The following is a 17,152-nucleotide window of genomic DNA, read 5'->3' as shown; positions in this document are numbered from 1 at the left end:
GTTAGGGGCTGGGGCTAAAGCTGAGCGGCACAAGTGCCTGCCTGGCAAGTGCAAGGTCCTGAGTTCGATTCCCAGCGCCAAAAAGAAAGTTATGCAAATTAAAGCAAAGACATCAAGTTAGCATTCTCTTTGACCATTTCTTTTTCTGAATGCTGTAATGTAGGTACTCTACACAATTCCTCATTTAGTGACCAATTCATTTCACGATCTAGTCCCAGGACCAGGCATGGCTGTTAAACAAGGAGTATCTGTACTAAATTCCCACTATGCTCAGTACAACTTTTCTAACTGGGAAATTTCTATTTCTTGTCTACTGATGGCATCTTCCCTAATTTCTGGAGCTATTGTGGATTTAGGAAGTGTGAAAGATAAGAGTGACCTGTTATAATTTGTCCTTACCTACTATCTGTCCAAAACAACGTTCAGCAAGTTCACCCATGGCCTCTCTATTGCTAAATTGAGTGGACAGTGTTTAATTCTTCTTTTTTTTTTTTTTTGTCTTTTTTCAGTTCAGGCTGGACTTGAGCTCACTTCGTGGCCCAGGCTGGTCTCGAACTTGCAGCAATCCTCCTGCCTCAGCCTCCCTAAGGCTGGGATTACAGACATGCGCCACCACGCCCAGCTAGTTCTTCTTGTAAGGGATTCTGTACTGTATTTGACAAAGCTGATGGTCTGAGTTTCCTGAGGCTGCTACAACAAATTACTACAGACTTGTTGGCTTAAAACCACAGAAATTTATTCACTCACAAGTCTAGATGCTGGAAGTCCAACATCAGTTTCATGAAAACCCATTTGAGAACCCGCCTGTCTCTCAGGAGGTATTCCTATTCCCCCTTCCTTTCCTCAAATAAGTTTTTGAACTCTTAAAAAAAAAAAAAAAAAAAAGCCAGGCGTGGTGGCACACGCTTGTAATCCCAGCACTTGGGAGGCTGAGGCAGGAGGACTGTTGTGAGTCCGAGCCCTGCCTGGGCTACAAAGTGAGCTCAAGGCCAGTGAACTGCATAGCGAGACCCTGTCTCAAAAAGACAAAAGGAAAACAAAAAGCGCTTTAGTGGGGCAAAGCCGAGGTATCAGCACATCTGTGCTCCCTCTGGAGTCCCAGAGAATAGTCTGTTCCTTGCCTCTTTCAGTCTTCATCGGCTCCTGACAGTCCCGGTTTGTGGCTGCATCACGTCAACCCCTGCTGATGGAGACCACTATGAAGCAGCTCTGAGCAGGACTTATGTTTACCAATCGGCTTTCCACGTCTACTTATGAGTCACAGGTCCCTACTGAGGCCTGTGATGGAGGGTGAAGCCCTGAGGCCTCAAAGGACAAGATAAGCTCACAGCTGAGGCCATTTGGCTCCAACCCCCATTAGCTAAGAGGAGGCTGCAGCTGCAGGCATCTCGCTCCTTCAGTGAAGGCCTTCCTGGAGATAACACAATTCTCCTAAATTAATGTATTACTTGGAGAATTCTGTAATGGGTTTCCCAAGTCCTGCCCAGATTTCTGCATTTTCTTCAGGATCTCCCTCCTCTATTTGATTTTGTTTTGTTTTGTTTTTGTCTTTTTGATACATGGTCCCACTATGCAGTTCAGGCTGGCCTTGAGCTTGCTTTGTAGCCCAGGCTGGTCTCGAACTTACGACAATCCTCCTGCCTCAGCCTCCTGAGTGCTGGGATTACAGGCGTGTGCCACCACGCCCTGCTGAACCTCTCTTTTCAGCACCTTGATACATACTCCGCCAAGATCATTCCAAGAGTCTGAGAGTTAGGTTTCTTGGTGGTAATCTTAGATCCGGCCAGTTCTTTTCTAGAAAGTTGTGTGGGCATAGGTATTAGAGAGGCAGATCCAAATCTATTAAAAAGTTGTGACTACTGGGCAGGGCGTTTCCATACTCGTTCAGGCTGTCCTTGAGCGCACTTTGTAGCCCAGGCTGGTCTTGAACTCGCAACTATCCTCCTGCCTCAGCCTCCCAAGAGTGCTGGGATTATAGGCGTGCACCACAACACCCACCCGCCTCTTGAGGCCGGGTCTCTTGCTATAACTCGGGCTGGCTTTGAACTCACTATGTGGTCCAGGCTGCCCTCGAACTCATGAGAATCCTCCTGCCTCAGCCTTGTAGGATTGCACCCCACCCCGCTCAATTTCGAGCATTATTTGAAGAGAGAACTGCATTATTTGCAGCTTCGGGGGAGATACTCGGTGGAAATAAGAATGGAATTATATAACCTTTGCTTTTCCCTACAACAGCCCATAGTAGTTTTTGAGTGCTTTTGCAAGATTAGCATCAGAGAAAATCGAAAACTGACGTGCGGTGGACTGTGGTGTATTCGCTCCTTATGACAGAATGTTATGCGAAGAAGCTCCAAAACACAACCTACTTCCCCTACGCTGTTTAAACTGGCTTAAGGTATTTTATGCACGTGGACAAAGACTAGAAAAAAATAGGGGGAAATGAAAACCGGGTTAAGCTGGTGCATATACGGCTGAATCTCCAGACATTCCTAGAAGAACATCAAACGCAGCATATTTGAATGCCGAGGGTGGACAAAGAACACGCAGAAGTAACCCTCGGTGCTCATGCGCGGCGGCTTCCGGGTCGGAGCAGCTGGACGCCGAGTCACTGCGCACCCTGCCTTCTTTAGGGCCCGGAACCCTAGCGACCTGTCCGGATGTTTTCCAGTCGGAAGTTAAAGCCCAGTGCCTGGCTCCCCCGGATGTTGTTGCACAGCCGTTTCCGGGGCGCTGGGAGGAGAAGTAGGTCTCCTAATGGGTCGTAGCCGCAGCCGATCCCCGCGGAGGGGTGAGTTCCGAAGCGGGGGCTTGGAGTTCGCGCGGCGGCGCCTGTCTCACGCCCTCTTTTTTTTTCAGTACCAGAGCAGCGGAGAGCCGGGCCCTTTCCTCCCGAGTGGTGGATGAGGGAATGAAGACCGGGGCCCTGCGCTCGTCGGCCCTGACCCAGCGGTTATAAGGCAGCTTGGGGGGTTTCGTGTCTCTGAATTAGGGTGTCACCGACTTGCGGTCCGCCTATGCGGTAACTTTTATTATACGCGTGCTCGGTGGTTTCAGACGCAGACCCAGTCCATCCGCTCGCTCTCTCGATGACCGTGCGCAAATCCCCCTTTTTGCGTTGAATTCCCGAGGTCATTCGGAGTAACCTTACGAGCCTTAGAGAGCTGGTGTGGTAGTTCAGTCCCGTCCCACGGTATTCAGTGTGTGACTTTGCGTGGCTCAACCTAAGTATCCCTCCTTTTTTTTTTTTTTTTTTTTTGTCTTTTTGATTTTTTTTTTTGTACTGGGAATCGAACTCAGGACCTTGCACTTGCCAGGCAGGCGCTTGTGCCTCTGAGCTATATTCCCGGCCCCTTTTTGGTCTTTTTGAGACAAGAGTCTCGCTATGCAGTTCAGGCTGGCCTTGAGCTCACTTTGTAGCCCAGGCTGGTCTCTGCTGGCAGAGAACCTCCTGCCTCAGCCTCCCCGGTGCTGGGATTACAGGCGTGCACCACCACGCCCGGCTCCCACCCAGTTTATTAGGGAAACCGGTATTTAGAATTTTCTGTCACCTCCTCATGTCTCTCCCAGCCCGGTAAGTGAGGCAGTGTGACATAGAGAACCTGGACTTGCATTAAGAGATCTGTTGTAGACGCGCCTTTCTCTCACGCTCACCCAGTAAATACTCAGTTTTCTCACAAGTTACAGGGGTCCTCGGGCTACCTGTGGCCATTGAGTGCTTGCATTGTGATCCGAGTTGAGAAGTACTGTGAGTCTAGAATAGACACTGCATTTCCTATTTTTAAAATGTAATCTATTTTAGCTGGGCGTGGTGGCCCACGCCTACAATCCTAGCGCGCCGGAGGCTGAGGCAGGAGGATCCTGCGAATTCGAGGCCAACCTGGGCTACAAAGTGAGCTCAAGGCCAGCCTGAACAGCGTAGTGAGACCCTGTCTCAAAAAAAAAACCAACAAAAGTAATCTATCTTATCTTTGATTACTGCTCACATGTTGAAATGTTCATGGCTTGGATGTATTGGGTCAAAAAGCATCGTTAAACCCATTGCTACCTGTTTCTTTCGAATTTTCAATATGAGTATTAGAAATGGAGCATAGTGTATTGCAGGTTAGCTCTAGATAACAGAAGCACATACTGTATGTGCTGGCTGTGCAATTTTTGTGTGTTCGTCTTAGAACGCAGGCGATCCCGGTCTACTTCCCGGGAGAGAGAGCGCCGGCGCCGGGAACGGTCCCGATCCCGGGAGAGAGATCGAAGGAGAAGCCGCTCCAGGTCCCCGCATAGGCGGCGCTCCAGGTGGGTGCGAAACACAGCCTTCAAAGAAGCCAGGCACTGCCTTCGACTTTTGTTTTTATCATGCATCAGGGATTTACAGCCCAATGAAGTGGAGGAAACTTAATCCCACTTTATTCTAAAGCTAATAGTCCCTTAGCAAAAGGGAGTTAATTACACTCAAGTCAAAAGAAACAAGTATTTTGTATTTTTGTTGTTTTCAGTGAACTTTTTGGTGCCAATAGCTTACATACCTATGTAGTCTATAATAGGAAACCGTAGAAACTGACTCTGTTAATATGCGTCAGTTGCTGTTTAAGTGGGCTTTTTGTGGTCTGTTTGTAATTGTTAGAGAATTTTGTTTGTTTGTTCGTTTTGTCTCTTGAGACAGGGTCTCTCAATGAAGTTCAGGCTGGCCTTGAGCTCACTTCATAGCCCAGGCTGTTGTTGAACTCACAACGATCCTCCTGCCTCAGCCTCCTGAGTGCTGGGATTACAGGCATGCGCCACCACGCCCCGCCTTTGTTAGAAACTTTTAAAGCAGGTTTTTCTGCCTCACAAAAAAGCTTTCTAGCCCTGATTGCTACACTGAATGCAACTCATGACAAAACAACAGCCTGTATTTTTCATTCTTCTCTATAGTCAGCACCTAGGCAGAACCTTTTTCTTACTCTGCTGTGGGGAGAGCCGGAGTCTGGCTTTGTTCAGCCTTCTGCTTGCAAGAAGTCGTGTGCGTTTCTGTCCATTGACAGAGCTGCCGTGGGTGTCTGTGTCTAACCTCTGTGCTTGTAAATAGTAGATCTCCACGACGACACAGATCCACGTCTCCTTCCCCTTCACGGCTGAAGGAAAGAAGAGACGAGGAAAAGAAGGAAACGAAAGAAACAAAGAGCAAAGAACGTCAGATCACTGGTAACATTATTAGATAAACGGCCTCGTGTAGAGAACATCAGTCCTGGTAGAACTGGAACAGTTTATGTTTTGGACATTTAATTTTTTTTGGTACCGGGAATTGAACTCAGGACCTTGTGCTTGGCAGGCAGGTGCTTATGCCACTGAGCTATATCCCCAGCCCAGGACATTTAAATCGTAAGCTTCCTACAGTGTTCATTGCGTATGGTTTTGAGATTTTAATTTTTCCTTAGTGAGTTGCTGGTTTTGTGTGGTGTTTCTGATAGGGAAGGTGCTAGGAAGGGCAGTTTAAAACATGAGCATATTCTGTTTTGGAAGTGTCTGCAAAACTAGGTAATGGCACGTCTAATAGTAGAGATGGTCCTGCCTGAAGGGTACAAGGAGGAAGCACAGTCCTTTCCTGTACCCGAAGGTTCATGCTGTCTGGATTTAAGAGGACCTTTGCTCATTAGAGTTATCCTTCCTTTGTGTGTTCTCTGCTAGTGAGATGGAATAGCTCTTAATCTCTTGCTGTTCCTCTTTGTAGTGGTTTATACATGTGTTCAGAATGATATGAGAGCTCAAAAAATTACAAGATTTTTCTTTTGTATTTTGAGACAGGGTCTCACTGTGTAGTCCAGGCTGGTCTTGAACTCACTATGTAGCCCAGGCTGGCCTCGAACTCATAGCAATCCTAAAAAATTGTTATTTTTGCAGAGGAAGACTTAGAAGGCAAAACAGAGGAAGAAATAGAAATGATGAAGTTAATGGGATTTGCCTCTTTTGACTCCACAAAAGTAAGTAAAATATGCAACCAGTTAAACGCTCTGATTTGAGTTAATGTGTTTTGCCTGTCTGTTTTCCCATATTCTTTTATGATTGGTTATAATTTCCTTAGCTATAAGATAGCAACTTTCTGTTTGAAGGACTTAGCAAGGAAGAGTAAGCATTGAACTGCCATTGCAATTCAGGGAATATTTGCCAGAGATGACATTCTAGTTAGATCTTAAAGAACAAGTAGCCGGTGTGGTGGCGTACGCCTGTAATCCCAGCACTCAGGAGGCTGAGGCAGGAGGATGGTTGCGAGTTTGAGACCAGCCTGGGCTACAAAGTGAGCTCAAGGCCAGCCTGAACTGCACAGCAAGCGAGACCCTGTCTCAAACATCCCCCCCCACACACACACAAAGAACGAGTAGAGGTGATCAGATAAAGAAGAGGAGGGAGATCTTCCATGGTGCCCTGTAGCTGTGAAGAAGTAGGTGTGGCCTGCAGTTGTGTAGGTGCATTCTGGGAATCTCAAATTCAGTGACTGGTTAAAGGATGCTGATGACATAGTGATTGTGACTGAGGCTGCAGATGGAGGTAGGAGCCAAGTTATGGAGGGCTTTAGATGCCCTTAGCCATGGTAAGGATTTTAGGGTTCATGCTGTTGAGCAGAGGAACAGCATGGAGCACAGAGAAGAGGTAGGGTAAAGTAGAGGCAGGGAGGACAGTGAGTCCTGCACCTGAAAGATGATGCGACTAAACTCGTTTGAGGTGTGCTCTAAAGCCGGAGTACCTGGGCATGGGAGTCAGCAGCAGTGGTACCTCCGAGGCACTGGGCTGGAGAGCCTGGAGAGTCCTTGAGACAGTTAACTGGGAGCAGAATTCTGGGGTGGGGAGCCTCTGGGACGGAGAATGTTACTCAGTTGCCACATAAAGAAGACCCTGAGCAGCTGCTGTGTTTCTCAGCTCCGCAGGCGGCTGGGGACAGGCTGGAGAGTGGTGAGGGGAGAAGGAGCAGAGGAGAGAGCGGAACGGTGGGGTGATGCAGGAGAAGGTGAAAGACCAGAGACGGGAAGATGGGGCAAGAGACAGGAGCCGGAGGGATAGAACAAGAAGGAGCGCAGGAGGGGAGGCCAGGTGGAGGATGAGCGAGTATGTGGGAAGAGTGTGTTTAAAAATCTCTTCTAGACTTTTAAGTTTTTCCATTCAGTTTTTGCAAATGGAAATTGAAATTTTTTTTTGAGAATTGTAAAAAATAATCTCCCCTAATCCTGTATTCCATGGAGTTGTTCATTGAATGGGGTAATCTCAGATGCTGAAGAGTTTCTTTTTTTTTTATTTTATGGAAAAAGGCAAAACAAAATTTCATAACAAGAGTCTTTGGGGGTTTTTTTGTTTTGTTTTGTTTTGGTCTTTTTGAGACAGGGTCTCGCTATGCAGTTCAGGCTGGCCTCGAGCTCACTTTGTAGCCCAGGCTGGTCTTGAACTGGCAACAATCCTCCTGCCTCAGCCTCCCGAGTGCTGGGATTATGGCGTGCACCACCATACCTAGCAAGAAATTGGATTTAATAAAAAGGTTATCATTGTCAAGTTCAGTGGCATATTGCCTTTTAATCCTAGGCACTTGGGAGGATAGCAACTTTGAATGTGGGCAGTCGGGGCAACTTAGTGAGGCCCTGTCTCAGAAAAAAAGGCCAGGGATGTAGGTCAGTGATAGAGCACTTGCCTAGTATGTGCAAGGCCTTCAGTTTAATTGCTTAGTACTGCCAAAAAAATGAGTATCATTTATTTTCAAGGCCAGTATTTCTAAATCATACCTAACTCCTATTCTTAGGAGGTCAGAATCATACTTCAAATGATTTCCTCTCCTTTCCATAAAAATAGATGAAAACAGAATAGAAAACTGAGTCCAGAATATTTCCCTTCTAATATTCCCTACTTGTCCAGAGTAGCTGTCTGCCACCTCTCTTCCCCCTTTCCTTACCTTCAAATAAATTGTCTTCCTTTATTGGAAGGAAGGAAGGAAGGAAGGAAGGAAGGAAGGAAGGAAGGAAGGAAGGAAGGAAGGGGAAAGAAAGAGAGAGAGAAAGAAAATTGAGTTTCATACATATTTACTTTAACTCTACTTCAAATTCATAGCGCACCTTGCCCATGCCTTTGGGTCAATGAGTCCAAATCTTTATTTTTTCCCTAATGTGGAAGTGTAATATGTATGCTACACAGTCATAGTACATTCCAATGAGTACTGATGGAGGACCGTGTGTGTGTGTTTCTTGACATTAGCTAGTGACATTCATTTAACAGTCATTTCTGAACACCTTCTAGTGCAGTAGTAGAGGATATGAGAGTACAAAGGAGACTCTCAGGTATATCCATATCCCTCCCTTAAGAAGCTTGCAGTCTTACCACGTGTGGTGGCACACACCAGTAATCCCAGCATTGTGGGAGGCTGAGACAAGAGGATCTCACTAAGCCTGAGCACCTTAGTGACTTAGTGAAACCCTGTTTCAAAATAAAAAAGGAATGAGTACCCAGTACTACAAAAAAAAACAAAAAACCAAGACAATTTGTAGTTTCATAGGAAAAATAACATCATGACTTACATTTCAATAAAAGCTAGACATGGTGCTATACACTTATAATCTCAGCACTAGGGAGGCTGAGGCAGGAGGATCACCAAGAGTTTAAGGCCAGCCTGGGATACATAGTAAGTTTAAGGCCAGCTGGAATTACACAGGGAGAACCTGTCTCAAAAAACCAAATAATCATAGTAGGTAAAATGTAAGGTGCTGTGCAGAAAGTGCAGTTAATGTTCTTTAGGTGTTAAAAAAAGGTACTATCTGGCAGCTGGACAGTTTGAGTTAGCCCTTGAACAATAGCTAAGAACCAGATAGTTGAAGATTAAATGGGGGCAAGGCAGGCAGTTCAGGTGAGAGGAACAGTGTGGGGGTGGGTGGGTATGTTGAGTTAACTTGGTTGGATCTAAAGACTAAAGGAATTTGTGAAAAAGAATAGAGGTGCTACTTTTAGAAAGACCAAAATCTAACAGCTTAACTGTAGCGTCCATTATTCTGTATCCTGCTAACTGATTTAAAGATCAAAATGCCAAGGCTTGCACAAGAAATGGGACTAGAAGAATGGAAACTGTTTCAGCTGTGACTTAACAATATTAGGAGCTAAGGTTATAGTTACATGTTGTGTGAATGTCAGTTTTTCTGGAGGTAGTGTGCACAGTGCTTATCTGGTTTCAGAGGATTATTTGACCCTAAAGGGTTAGGATTGGCTACCTGCTTCCCATCATGACTTGCACATAATACATGTGCTATGACTGTTTGCTAATTTGAATATTGCACCTGTTTATGTATGACTATGAAAATGTGAGCAGGGCCAGGCGTGGTAGCGCACACCTGTAATCCCAGCATTCAGGACACTGAGGCGGGAGGATCCTTGCAAGTTCGAGACCAGCCTGGGCTACAAAGTGGGCTCAAGGCCAGCCTGAACCTCATAGTGAGACCCTGTCTCCAAAGGGGGAAAAAAAAATGTGAGCAAAGTTGTTATACTTGAGAGTTAGGGGATATCAGGATCTAAAAATTCTCTTTCCCTGGACTTTTTTTCCTTTTTTTAATAGGAGTTTGCCATTTAAATGTGTCATTGTGATCTGCCTCTTTGATTTAGGTATTTAATGTGTCCTTCCTATTTTTTATTTGCTGTTTTTCTCCAGGGGAAGAAGGTAGATGGCTCCGTAAATGCCTATGCTATAAATGTATCTCAGAAGAGGAAATACAGGTATGCATGGATCCCCATTATGTTTGAACTATTGAAATCAGTTGTACACATGGAAAAAAACCTTATTAATGGGTATCATGTTTATTTAGAAAATATAGCAGTTTTCCATACTTCCCCTTATTTTAATGAAGTATCTTCCTTACTTATATTTTGGTATGCAAAAGTTGTTTTCCAGTTTATGTGTACTCTAGGTACTATAGATAAATGTCAGCGTAAATGTTGTAGGGCTATCAATAGTAAATTCTTCAAAATAATCAAATTTCAAGTATTTGGGGTTTGACTTCAATATAATTATAGATTTAACATAAATCCCTTCTTTATTATTTACTTATATTGATTATGTAAGGATTTCAACTGTATATTCTCCTTTTTTTTAAATTTGTCTTTTTGAGACAGGGTCTTGCTCTGCAGTTCAGGCTGGCGTTGAGCTCACTTTGTAGCCCAGGCTGTTCTCAAACTTGCAACGATCCTTCTGCCTCAGCCTCCCAAGTGCTGGGATTATAGCCGAGCACCACCACGCCTGGCCTTTTTATTTATTTATTTATTTATTTTGGTTTTTCTCCAGTACCAGGAACCATTTTTATTATTTTTAAAAAGTTTTTGAGACGGTGTTTTCCAGGCTGTTTGCTGTGTTTTCCAGGCTGGCCTTGAACTTCCAGAGCTCTTGCCTTGGCCTCCGGGTAACTGGGGTCATAGGTGTGTGCCACAACCCTTGACTTGGTTTTTTTTTTTTTGTTTTTTTTTTTTTAAGTCTGTAGACTCTTCCCAAATACTTTTGGAAATATACTTCCATACTGCAACTCTGTGAGTTCAATGGCTACCTGGGGCTGCTTTGTGAGTTCAAAGCCAACTTGAGTTACAAGGCTAGACCTGTCTCAAAAACAAGGAAAATAATTTTTGCGTAACGTGCATTAGACAGCCCTGAGTAGTTTCTACCCTAACCCGTAGCATTTTAAAGACGGTTTTAGTTTAAACACTGGGGTATGGTGCTGGGGATTTAGCTCAGTGGCACAGTGCCTGCCTAGCAAGCGCAGGGTTGTGAGTTCGATTCCTGGTACCGGAAGAAAACCAAAAAATAAATAAATAAATAAACACTGGGGTATGTGTGTAGATAGATAGATAGATAAATATAAATATATTTCAGATTTTAAAAAAAATAAACAATGGTTTTCTCGTCTCATCATAGGCAGTACATGAATAGAAAAGGTGGATTCAACAGACCTCTGGATTTTATTGCATGAGAACTAAAATACTGAAGAATGATTTTCCCCCTCGTCTTGGTTGGAGAGTGGATTTCGTATTTGGTATTTAATGTGCATCAAACACCGGGTCTCAGTTCTTCCTTGTACAGTAAGAAGATCTTATTTATGATTTCCTTCTACTTTTTTTAAAAAGGAAATAACATTTGAGGCACTCATCAGCCCCATATTGTTTATTCTTGTTCCTATGGAAGCTGTGTGTGTTTTCTTCTTGGATGCTTGTTAGAACTTTTTAAGAAACATGAAAGTAATTTGGACTTGAGTTTCTTCAATAAAGCAATATTTCTACCCATTTTATATTTGATAAATATTTTCATTACTAGATAAAAAAAACCTCTTTAGACTTTTTCACACACTGATTTAGACAACTTTAATTTTTAGCAGTTTAAAAATTGGAGAACAAAAAAGCATAGCTTTGGATTTATGTGTTCCCCCAATAAAATAGCATTTCTTTTTTTTTTTTTTTTTTTTTTTTTGACCAGGGTTTTTTTTTTTTTTTTTTTGGTTTTTCTCCGGTACCGGGAACCGAACTCATGACCTTGCGCTTGCCAGGCAGGCGCTTTTGCCGCTGAGATAAATCCCCAGCCCCTGAGACAGGGTCTTGCTGTGCAATTCAGGCTGGCCTTGAGCTCACTTTGTAGCTCAGGCTGGTCTCGAACTCACAGCGATCCTCCTGCTTCAGCCTCCCAAGTGCTGGAATTACAGATGTGCGCCACCATGCTTGTATAAGCTTTCTTTTTTCTTTGGTACTGGGAATCGAACCCAGAATCTTGCACTTGCCAGGCAGGCGCTCATGCCACTGAGCTATATCCCCGGCCCTAGCATTTCTTGTTTTCCCCAATTATAAAAGGAATGTATGCTTATTATAAAAAATACTAGGGAGAAACCAAAAATTAAAATTAAAGCCAAAAATTATCTATTATCTACTCCCTGAAATAATAATAATATTAACACTTTGGTGTATGTGTTTCCAGACTCTTGTGGGGTATATGTGTATTTCTCAGATCAACCTATAAGATCAAAATGTATCTACACTTTGCTTTCTCTAACCTTTTTTTTCCCATGTACTATGATCTTTTTTTTTTTAATACTCTTAAACTGAACATTTATTTATTTATTTATTTTTTGTCTTTTTGAGGCAGGGTCTTGCTATGCTGTTCAGGCTGGCCTTGAGGTCACTTTGTAGCCCAGGCTGGTCTAGAACTCATGACAGTCCTCCTGCCTCAGCCTTCCAAGTCCTGGGATCATAGACACGTGCCACCACACAGCAGTATTTTTCTTTTTTTTGGCACTGGGAATGGAACTCAGGACCTTGCACTTGCTAGGCAGGCGCTTATGCCGCTGAGCTATATCCCCAGCCCAAACTGAGCATTTAGTAGTTACTTCTTAGTGAACATTGGCATGTCTCCCATGATGTAAAATTACAATTAGAACTGGGACTGTGGTCTCCACTACATCTGTATTGTTGTATTTGATCCATTATTTCCTCAGGTCCAATTCTTAGATGTGACATTACTAGGTGAGGATAAGTGGGCATGATATACATGTTCGAAGGTTTTTGATATGTATAGCTAGAAAGTAAAAATCACTGGTAAAATACAGCATTCCTATTTCATAAAGATGCACAAATAGTTGGTGTAATTTTTTAAGTTTCCTATCTGATAGATTAAATAATATTTGCGGTTTTATTTTTGTTTAGTATCTAGGAAAAAAAAATTTTTTTTTGGTCTTTTTGAGATAGGGTTTCGCTGTGCAGTTCAGGCTGGCCTTGAGCTCACTTTGGAGCCCAGGCTGGTCTCAAACTTGCAACAATCCTCCTGCCTCAGCCTCCCTAGTGCTGGGATTACAGGTGTGCGCCACCACGCCCGGCCTGTATTTTTTAAATATATCAGCTGTATGTATTTCTCTTACTAATTCCAAATCTTAGATATGTTGTCTTTTGGCAAGTTTTCTTTTTTCCATTTGAAGGCAGCTCTTTCGTTATTGAAGATGATAACCATTACCCACTCCGTTTTATATCTTGCTGATGTTTGAGGTTCTGTGGTTAGATTTAAAATTTTATTTTGGGGGATACCTACTATAAATACATAGAACACAATTCAGATATTACAAAGAATATGTACTGGCAGGTTAATTGTATATCCATTCTGAGATATTTCATACATTTGGGAATGTATATATTTATATATATCGTATTTTGTTGGAAGATAGAAGCATACTATTCATACAGTTCTGCGCCTAGCTTCTGTTTACATAAGTGAAGCTCAGTGTGGAGACCCTAGGTTCAATCCTCACTACTGAAAAAAAATTAAAATTAAAGAAGATTTGTATTATAGAGTGCTATTTTAATATTCTAGAAAATAGTTAATGAAATACGATATGGGAAAATAACCACAACAGACAACGTAAATGTAGAAAATCAGCTGTGCAGTGTGACTTCACTTGGGCATAAAAATGGGTATCTTTTTGGGCTTTGAGAGAATTTTCTTTTTTGGTTCTGGGAATCAAACTCAGGATCTTTTTGGGCTTAAGGATAATTATATTCTTCATTATCCTTTTCTATAACGTATATTACTGTTATAATCAGAAAAATATAACTTAAAATCCTGAATTCATCATGTTCTCTTATCTGAAGGTACTTGAGAGTCTTGTTCAGTAACCCTTACAGAAGCGGGATCGCTGTGTGGTTTTCTTATTATTGGCATCCCCATTTTAGTTTAACCTTCAGTACCCACATAATAAATGAATACTTTTTTGGTAGAAAATTCATTTATTTATTTATTTTTTGGTACAGGAAATCGAACTCAGGACCTTGCGCTAGCCAGGCAGGCGCTGTGCCGCTGAGCTAAGTTCCCAGCCCAAGAAAATTGAAAACAGTGTAGCAAATTCTTTCTTTCTTAGCCGTAGCTGCAATCCTGTTTCTCCTTTTCATTACTGATCCTTTGCATGTATCTCTCCTTAGTCTCTGCTTGAATGTAGGCCACAGAGGTGGAAATGAGGAAAATATGTAGTTTGGACATTTTTTCTTTTTTTTTTTGTGGTGCTGGGGATTGAACGCAGGGCCTCATGCAAGTGATCGCAAGTGTTCTAGCACCAAGCTACATTCTAAGCCTTTAGTTTTTATTTTGAGACAGTCTCACTAACTTGCCCAGGCTGGCCTCAAACTTATGATTCTCCTAGAATTACAGGTATGTGCCACCATGCCTAGCTAGTTTAGGCCTTTGTTTAAACAAATAATATGTAAGGATCATCTTACAACTTACTGGTGCCTTGGAGATCTTTCTGGGCCATTTATAAATATAAATCTGCCTTTTAAAAAGTCCCTGCTTCACAGTGGTTTGTGTAATGTATATCATAGTGTGTTTTATTCATTACCACATTTTAAAAATTGTAAGTATTTGTGGAAGTGATTAAAATTTGCAAGGCAGAGTTTGTAAAGGTTTTTGAAACTTAGTATCATATGGAGTGTCATGATACTGGAGAATAGGATTGATATTAAAGCAGAAACTTCTGGTCCTAATTTTTTTATATTTCAAAGAACAAAATTCCTCAAAGATTTAACAAATAAAATTCATTTTAATGTCACAATGTTTAGGAAGTGTCAAACTCATTTGTAAATAGGGGGTTTTGATTTCCACAATTTTAGAACTTTTTAGACACTTAGGGGTGAAGCCTCAACAATCCCTCCCGCCATCTGAAGGACGCACTGACGGGGCGTCCCTCGCTCAGAGCTCCTGGAGCGTGTAAGGAGCCTGCTGCTTAGAGTGGCATTAACTCATTAAGTACTGCCCTGTGCCCACCAAGAGCATAACCCTGAAAGGAGGAGACTGGATCTTAGCACCCTAACACTCAGTAAAGATTTTCGGATAAATGTAATATTGAATGTCTTACATTTCTCCATTTTCAACTACATTTCAGTTCTATCAGTTTCTTCTTGACATATGCTCAAAGCTATGTTTTTATTTCATGTTTATGCTATTACACAAAGTGTTTTGTTTGCTTGTTTTCTTGAGACAGTGTCTCACTATGTAGCCCAGGCTGGCCTCGAACTAGTGGTAATCCTCCTGCCTCAGCCTCCTGAGTGCTGGGATTACAGGTGTGCACCACCATGCCTGCTACACACAGTTTTTATTTAAAATTCTGGTCATAAAATTGAGGTTCAAACATTCTAGAATTTTCAACTTTTGGGAAGACAGGGCTGTACCTATCAGTCAATTCATGTTTACATAATGCTTTCAAAGCATTAAGGACTAGGGGGTCTTTAAAGAAAACTGAAAACCTGCATTTCTGTTTTTCTTAATTAACTGGTTGTTGTATATACACTTGTGTAATATAATTTTTAGGGGAAAAAAATCCCAATTCCCCAAATCCTTTGTTTTCTACTTGATCCTTCACTTCCAGTAGATGGCACCAAATCCTCTTTGAAGTTCACCATACTATTTCTTAGTTTATGTTGCAAGCTAATTGATCATTTCTCCCACCACCAGGGAACGAAACTCTTTAATCTTACTCTGATGTTTATATAACCTAGTATTTTTGTTCAGCATACAAGCTAGACATGTTGGGGTTTGTTTATTTGCTGACTGATATTTCAAACTCCCACCCCCCTTTTCTTAAAATATAAGTGTGATTTTCAATTAGATGGTACAGGAAGAGTCATATTGAATAAGACTGAGTTAAATTAAAAGTTGAGAGTAAGAGAAAATATAAAAGGATATACTAAGTGTTCATAACAAAACTTAAGTGAAACTATAAAACTATATAAAGTTCAGAATATTAAGATAATGAAACCAAAAAGCTTTTAGTATTATCAGTTTAGGTACTTTAATAGAATTTCATGTTTCACTGATTTTTTAAATGCATTCTATAAATAACATGCAATTTAAAAAACTGTAAAACTGATATCTCTCCTGCATTCTCATTTACAACTTTGTGGGGGGTTTTTGTGTTTGTTTTTTTTGTTTTGTTTTTTGCCTTTTTGAGACAGGGTCTTGCCAGACGTGGTGCATGCCTGTAATCCCAGCACTTGGGAGGCTGAGGTAGGAGGATCGTTGCCAGTTCGAGGCCGGCCTGGGCTGCAAAGTGAGCTCAAGGCCAGCCTGAACTGCAGAGCGAGACCCTGTCACAAAAAGGCCAAAAATAAATAAAATGGAGACAGAGTCTCGCTCTGCAGTTCATGCTGGCCTTGAGCTCACTTTGTAGCCCAGGCCGGCCTCAAACTCATAACGATCCTCCTGCATCTGCCTCCCTGAGTGTTGGGAGTACAAGAATGCACCACCACGCCCGGCTCATTTACAACTTTGTTTTGTGCATTCTTGAAAAACTTCACCATCAGTCTGTGCATTTAACTAGTGCTGTCATATACAGACTTAGTTTTTAGATTCAGTTAACCAGTAACACTGGAAAATGTGTTTTCTACATGTTAAGAATGGTTTACTACACGCTTATTCTTATTCTGTTCTGATTTTAATTTTAATAGATTTATGAATCATTAAAAGATGCCTTTTGAACTGGGGATGGCCTTTGCACTTCACATCCCAAACCCTTTTTACTTATTTATTTTTATTTTGAGGCAAGGTCTTGCTGAGTTGCCCAGGCTGGGCTTTAAGTTGGAATCCTCTTGTCCCAGCCACCCAGAGTGCTAGAATCATACGCCTGGCTAAAAGACACTTTTAAAATTTTCCTGCCATCGTTGTGTTTACACATTTATACTTCTTACCCAAAGTTTGAGTGTCAGTGTTTTGTGATTCAGCCTTGAAATCTGTTCATGTGCCGTGTCTTTAGTACAACTACCACGGGAGGCTGGGGAGACTTAGGTTCACTTTCCATCTCGGCAGCTGAGGGAGGACGAGCAGCCATGTGGCCTCTCTGCAGCTGTTTCTTTGTATGCAAAGTATAGTGATTAACACAACCTACCTCAGGGGCTTCTGTGGAGGATTAGAAATGATGTATCTGAATTACCTGACACTTAGTAAGCAATAACTACCATATATTAGTAACAATAAATTAAAAAAAAATAGTCATGCTTTAGTCATTTTGATTTTGGGGACGCAATTTACCAATAGCTTTACTTCTACCTTTTTTTTTTTTTGTAGTTGTACTGTTTACATTGGAGATAGTATATTAATGTAACCTGGTTCTCCAGAGCTCTCATGTAAAATTTTTTTGATAGATTCAGAAAACAA

The 17,152-nt window shown here is 42.1% G+C and overlaps 1 protein-coding gene across 5 annotated transcripts; it reads left to right on the top strand.

Moving 5' to 3' along the window:
* The first annotated feature begins 2,658 nt into the window (after nucleotides 1-2,658).
* Nucleotides 2,659-11,300, top strand: Snrnp27 (small nuclear ribonucleoprotein 27kDa (U4/U6.U5)). 5 transcript variants are annotated; one of them, XR_001234250.1, is made up of 7 exons: nucleotides 2,659-2,742; nucleotides 2,857-3,019; nucleotides 4,170-4,290; nucleotides 5,066-5,178; nucleotides 5,875-5,954; nucleotides 9,644-9,708; nucleotides 10,895-11,300. XR_001234250.1 is itself a non-coding variant. In XM_005385637.2 (6 exons), exons 1-6 carry the CDS (start codon nucleotides 2,755-2,757, stop codon nucleotides 10,947-10,949), a joined length of 471 nt encoding a protein of 156 aa, XP_005385694.1. In that variant the 5' UTR covers nucleotides 2,680-2,754; the 3' UTR covers nucleotides 10,950-11,300. The 5 variants fall into 5 exon arrangements, 3 of the variants coding, with proteins under 3 accessions (XP_005385694.1, XP_013370204.1, XP_013370203.1); XR_001234249.1 differs by having other exon boundaries at nucleotides 2,681-2,788; XM_005385637.2 differs by lacking the exon at nucleotides 2,857-3,019 and having other exon boundaries at nucleotides 2,680-2,788; nucleotides 5,063-5,178.
* The last annotated feature ends 5,852 nt before the right edge of the window (nucleotides 11,301-17,152 follow it).

Source organism: Chinchilla lanigera, unplaced genomic scaffold (genome assembly GCF_000276665.1).
Source record: "Chinchilla lanigera isolate Chin_1 unplaced genomic scaffold, ChiLan1.0 scaffold00023, whole genome shotgun sequence".
Taxonomy (NCBI): Eukaryota; Metazoa; Chordata; class Mammalia; order Rodentia; family Chinchillidae; genus Chinchilla; species Chinchilla lanigera.
This window is presented reverse-complemented; position numbering and strand designations above follow the sequence as displayed.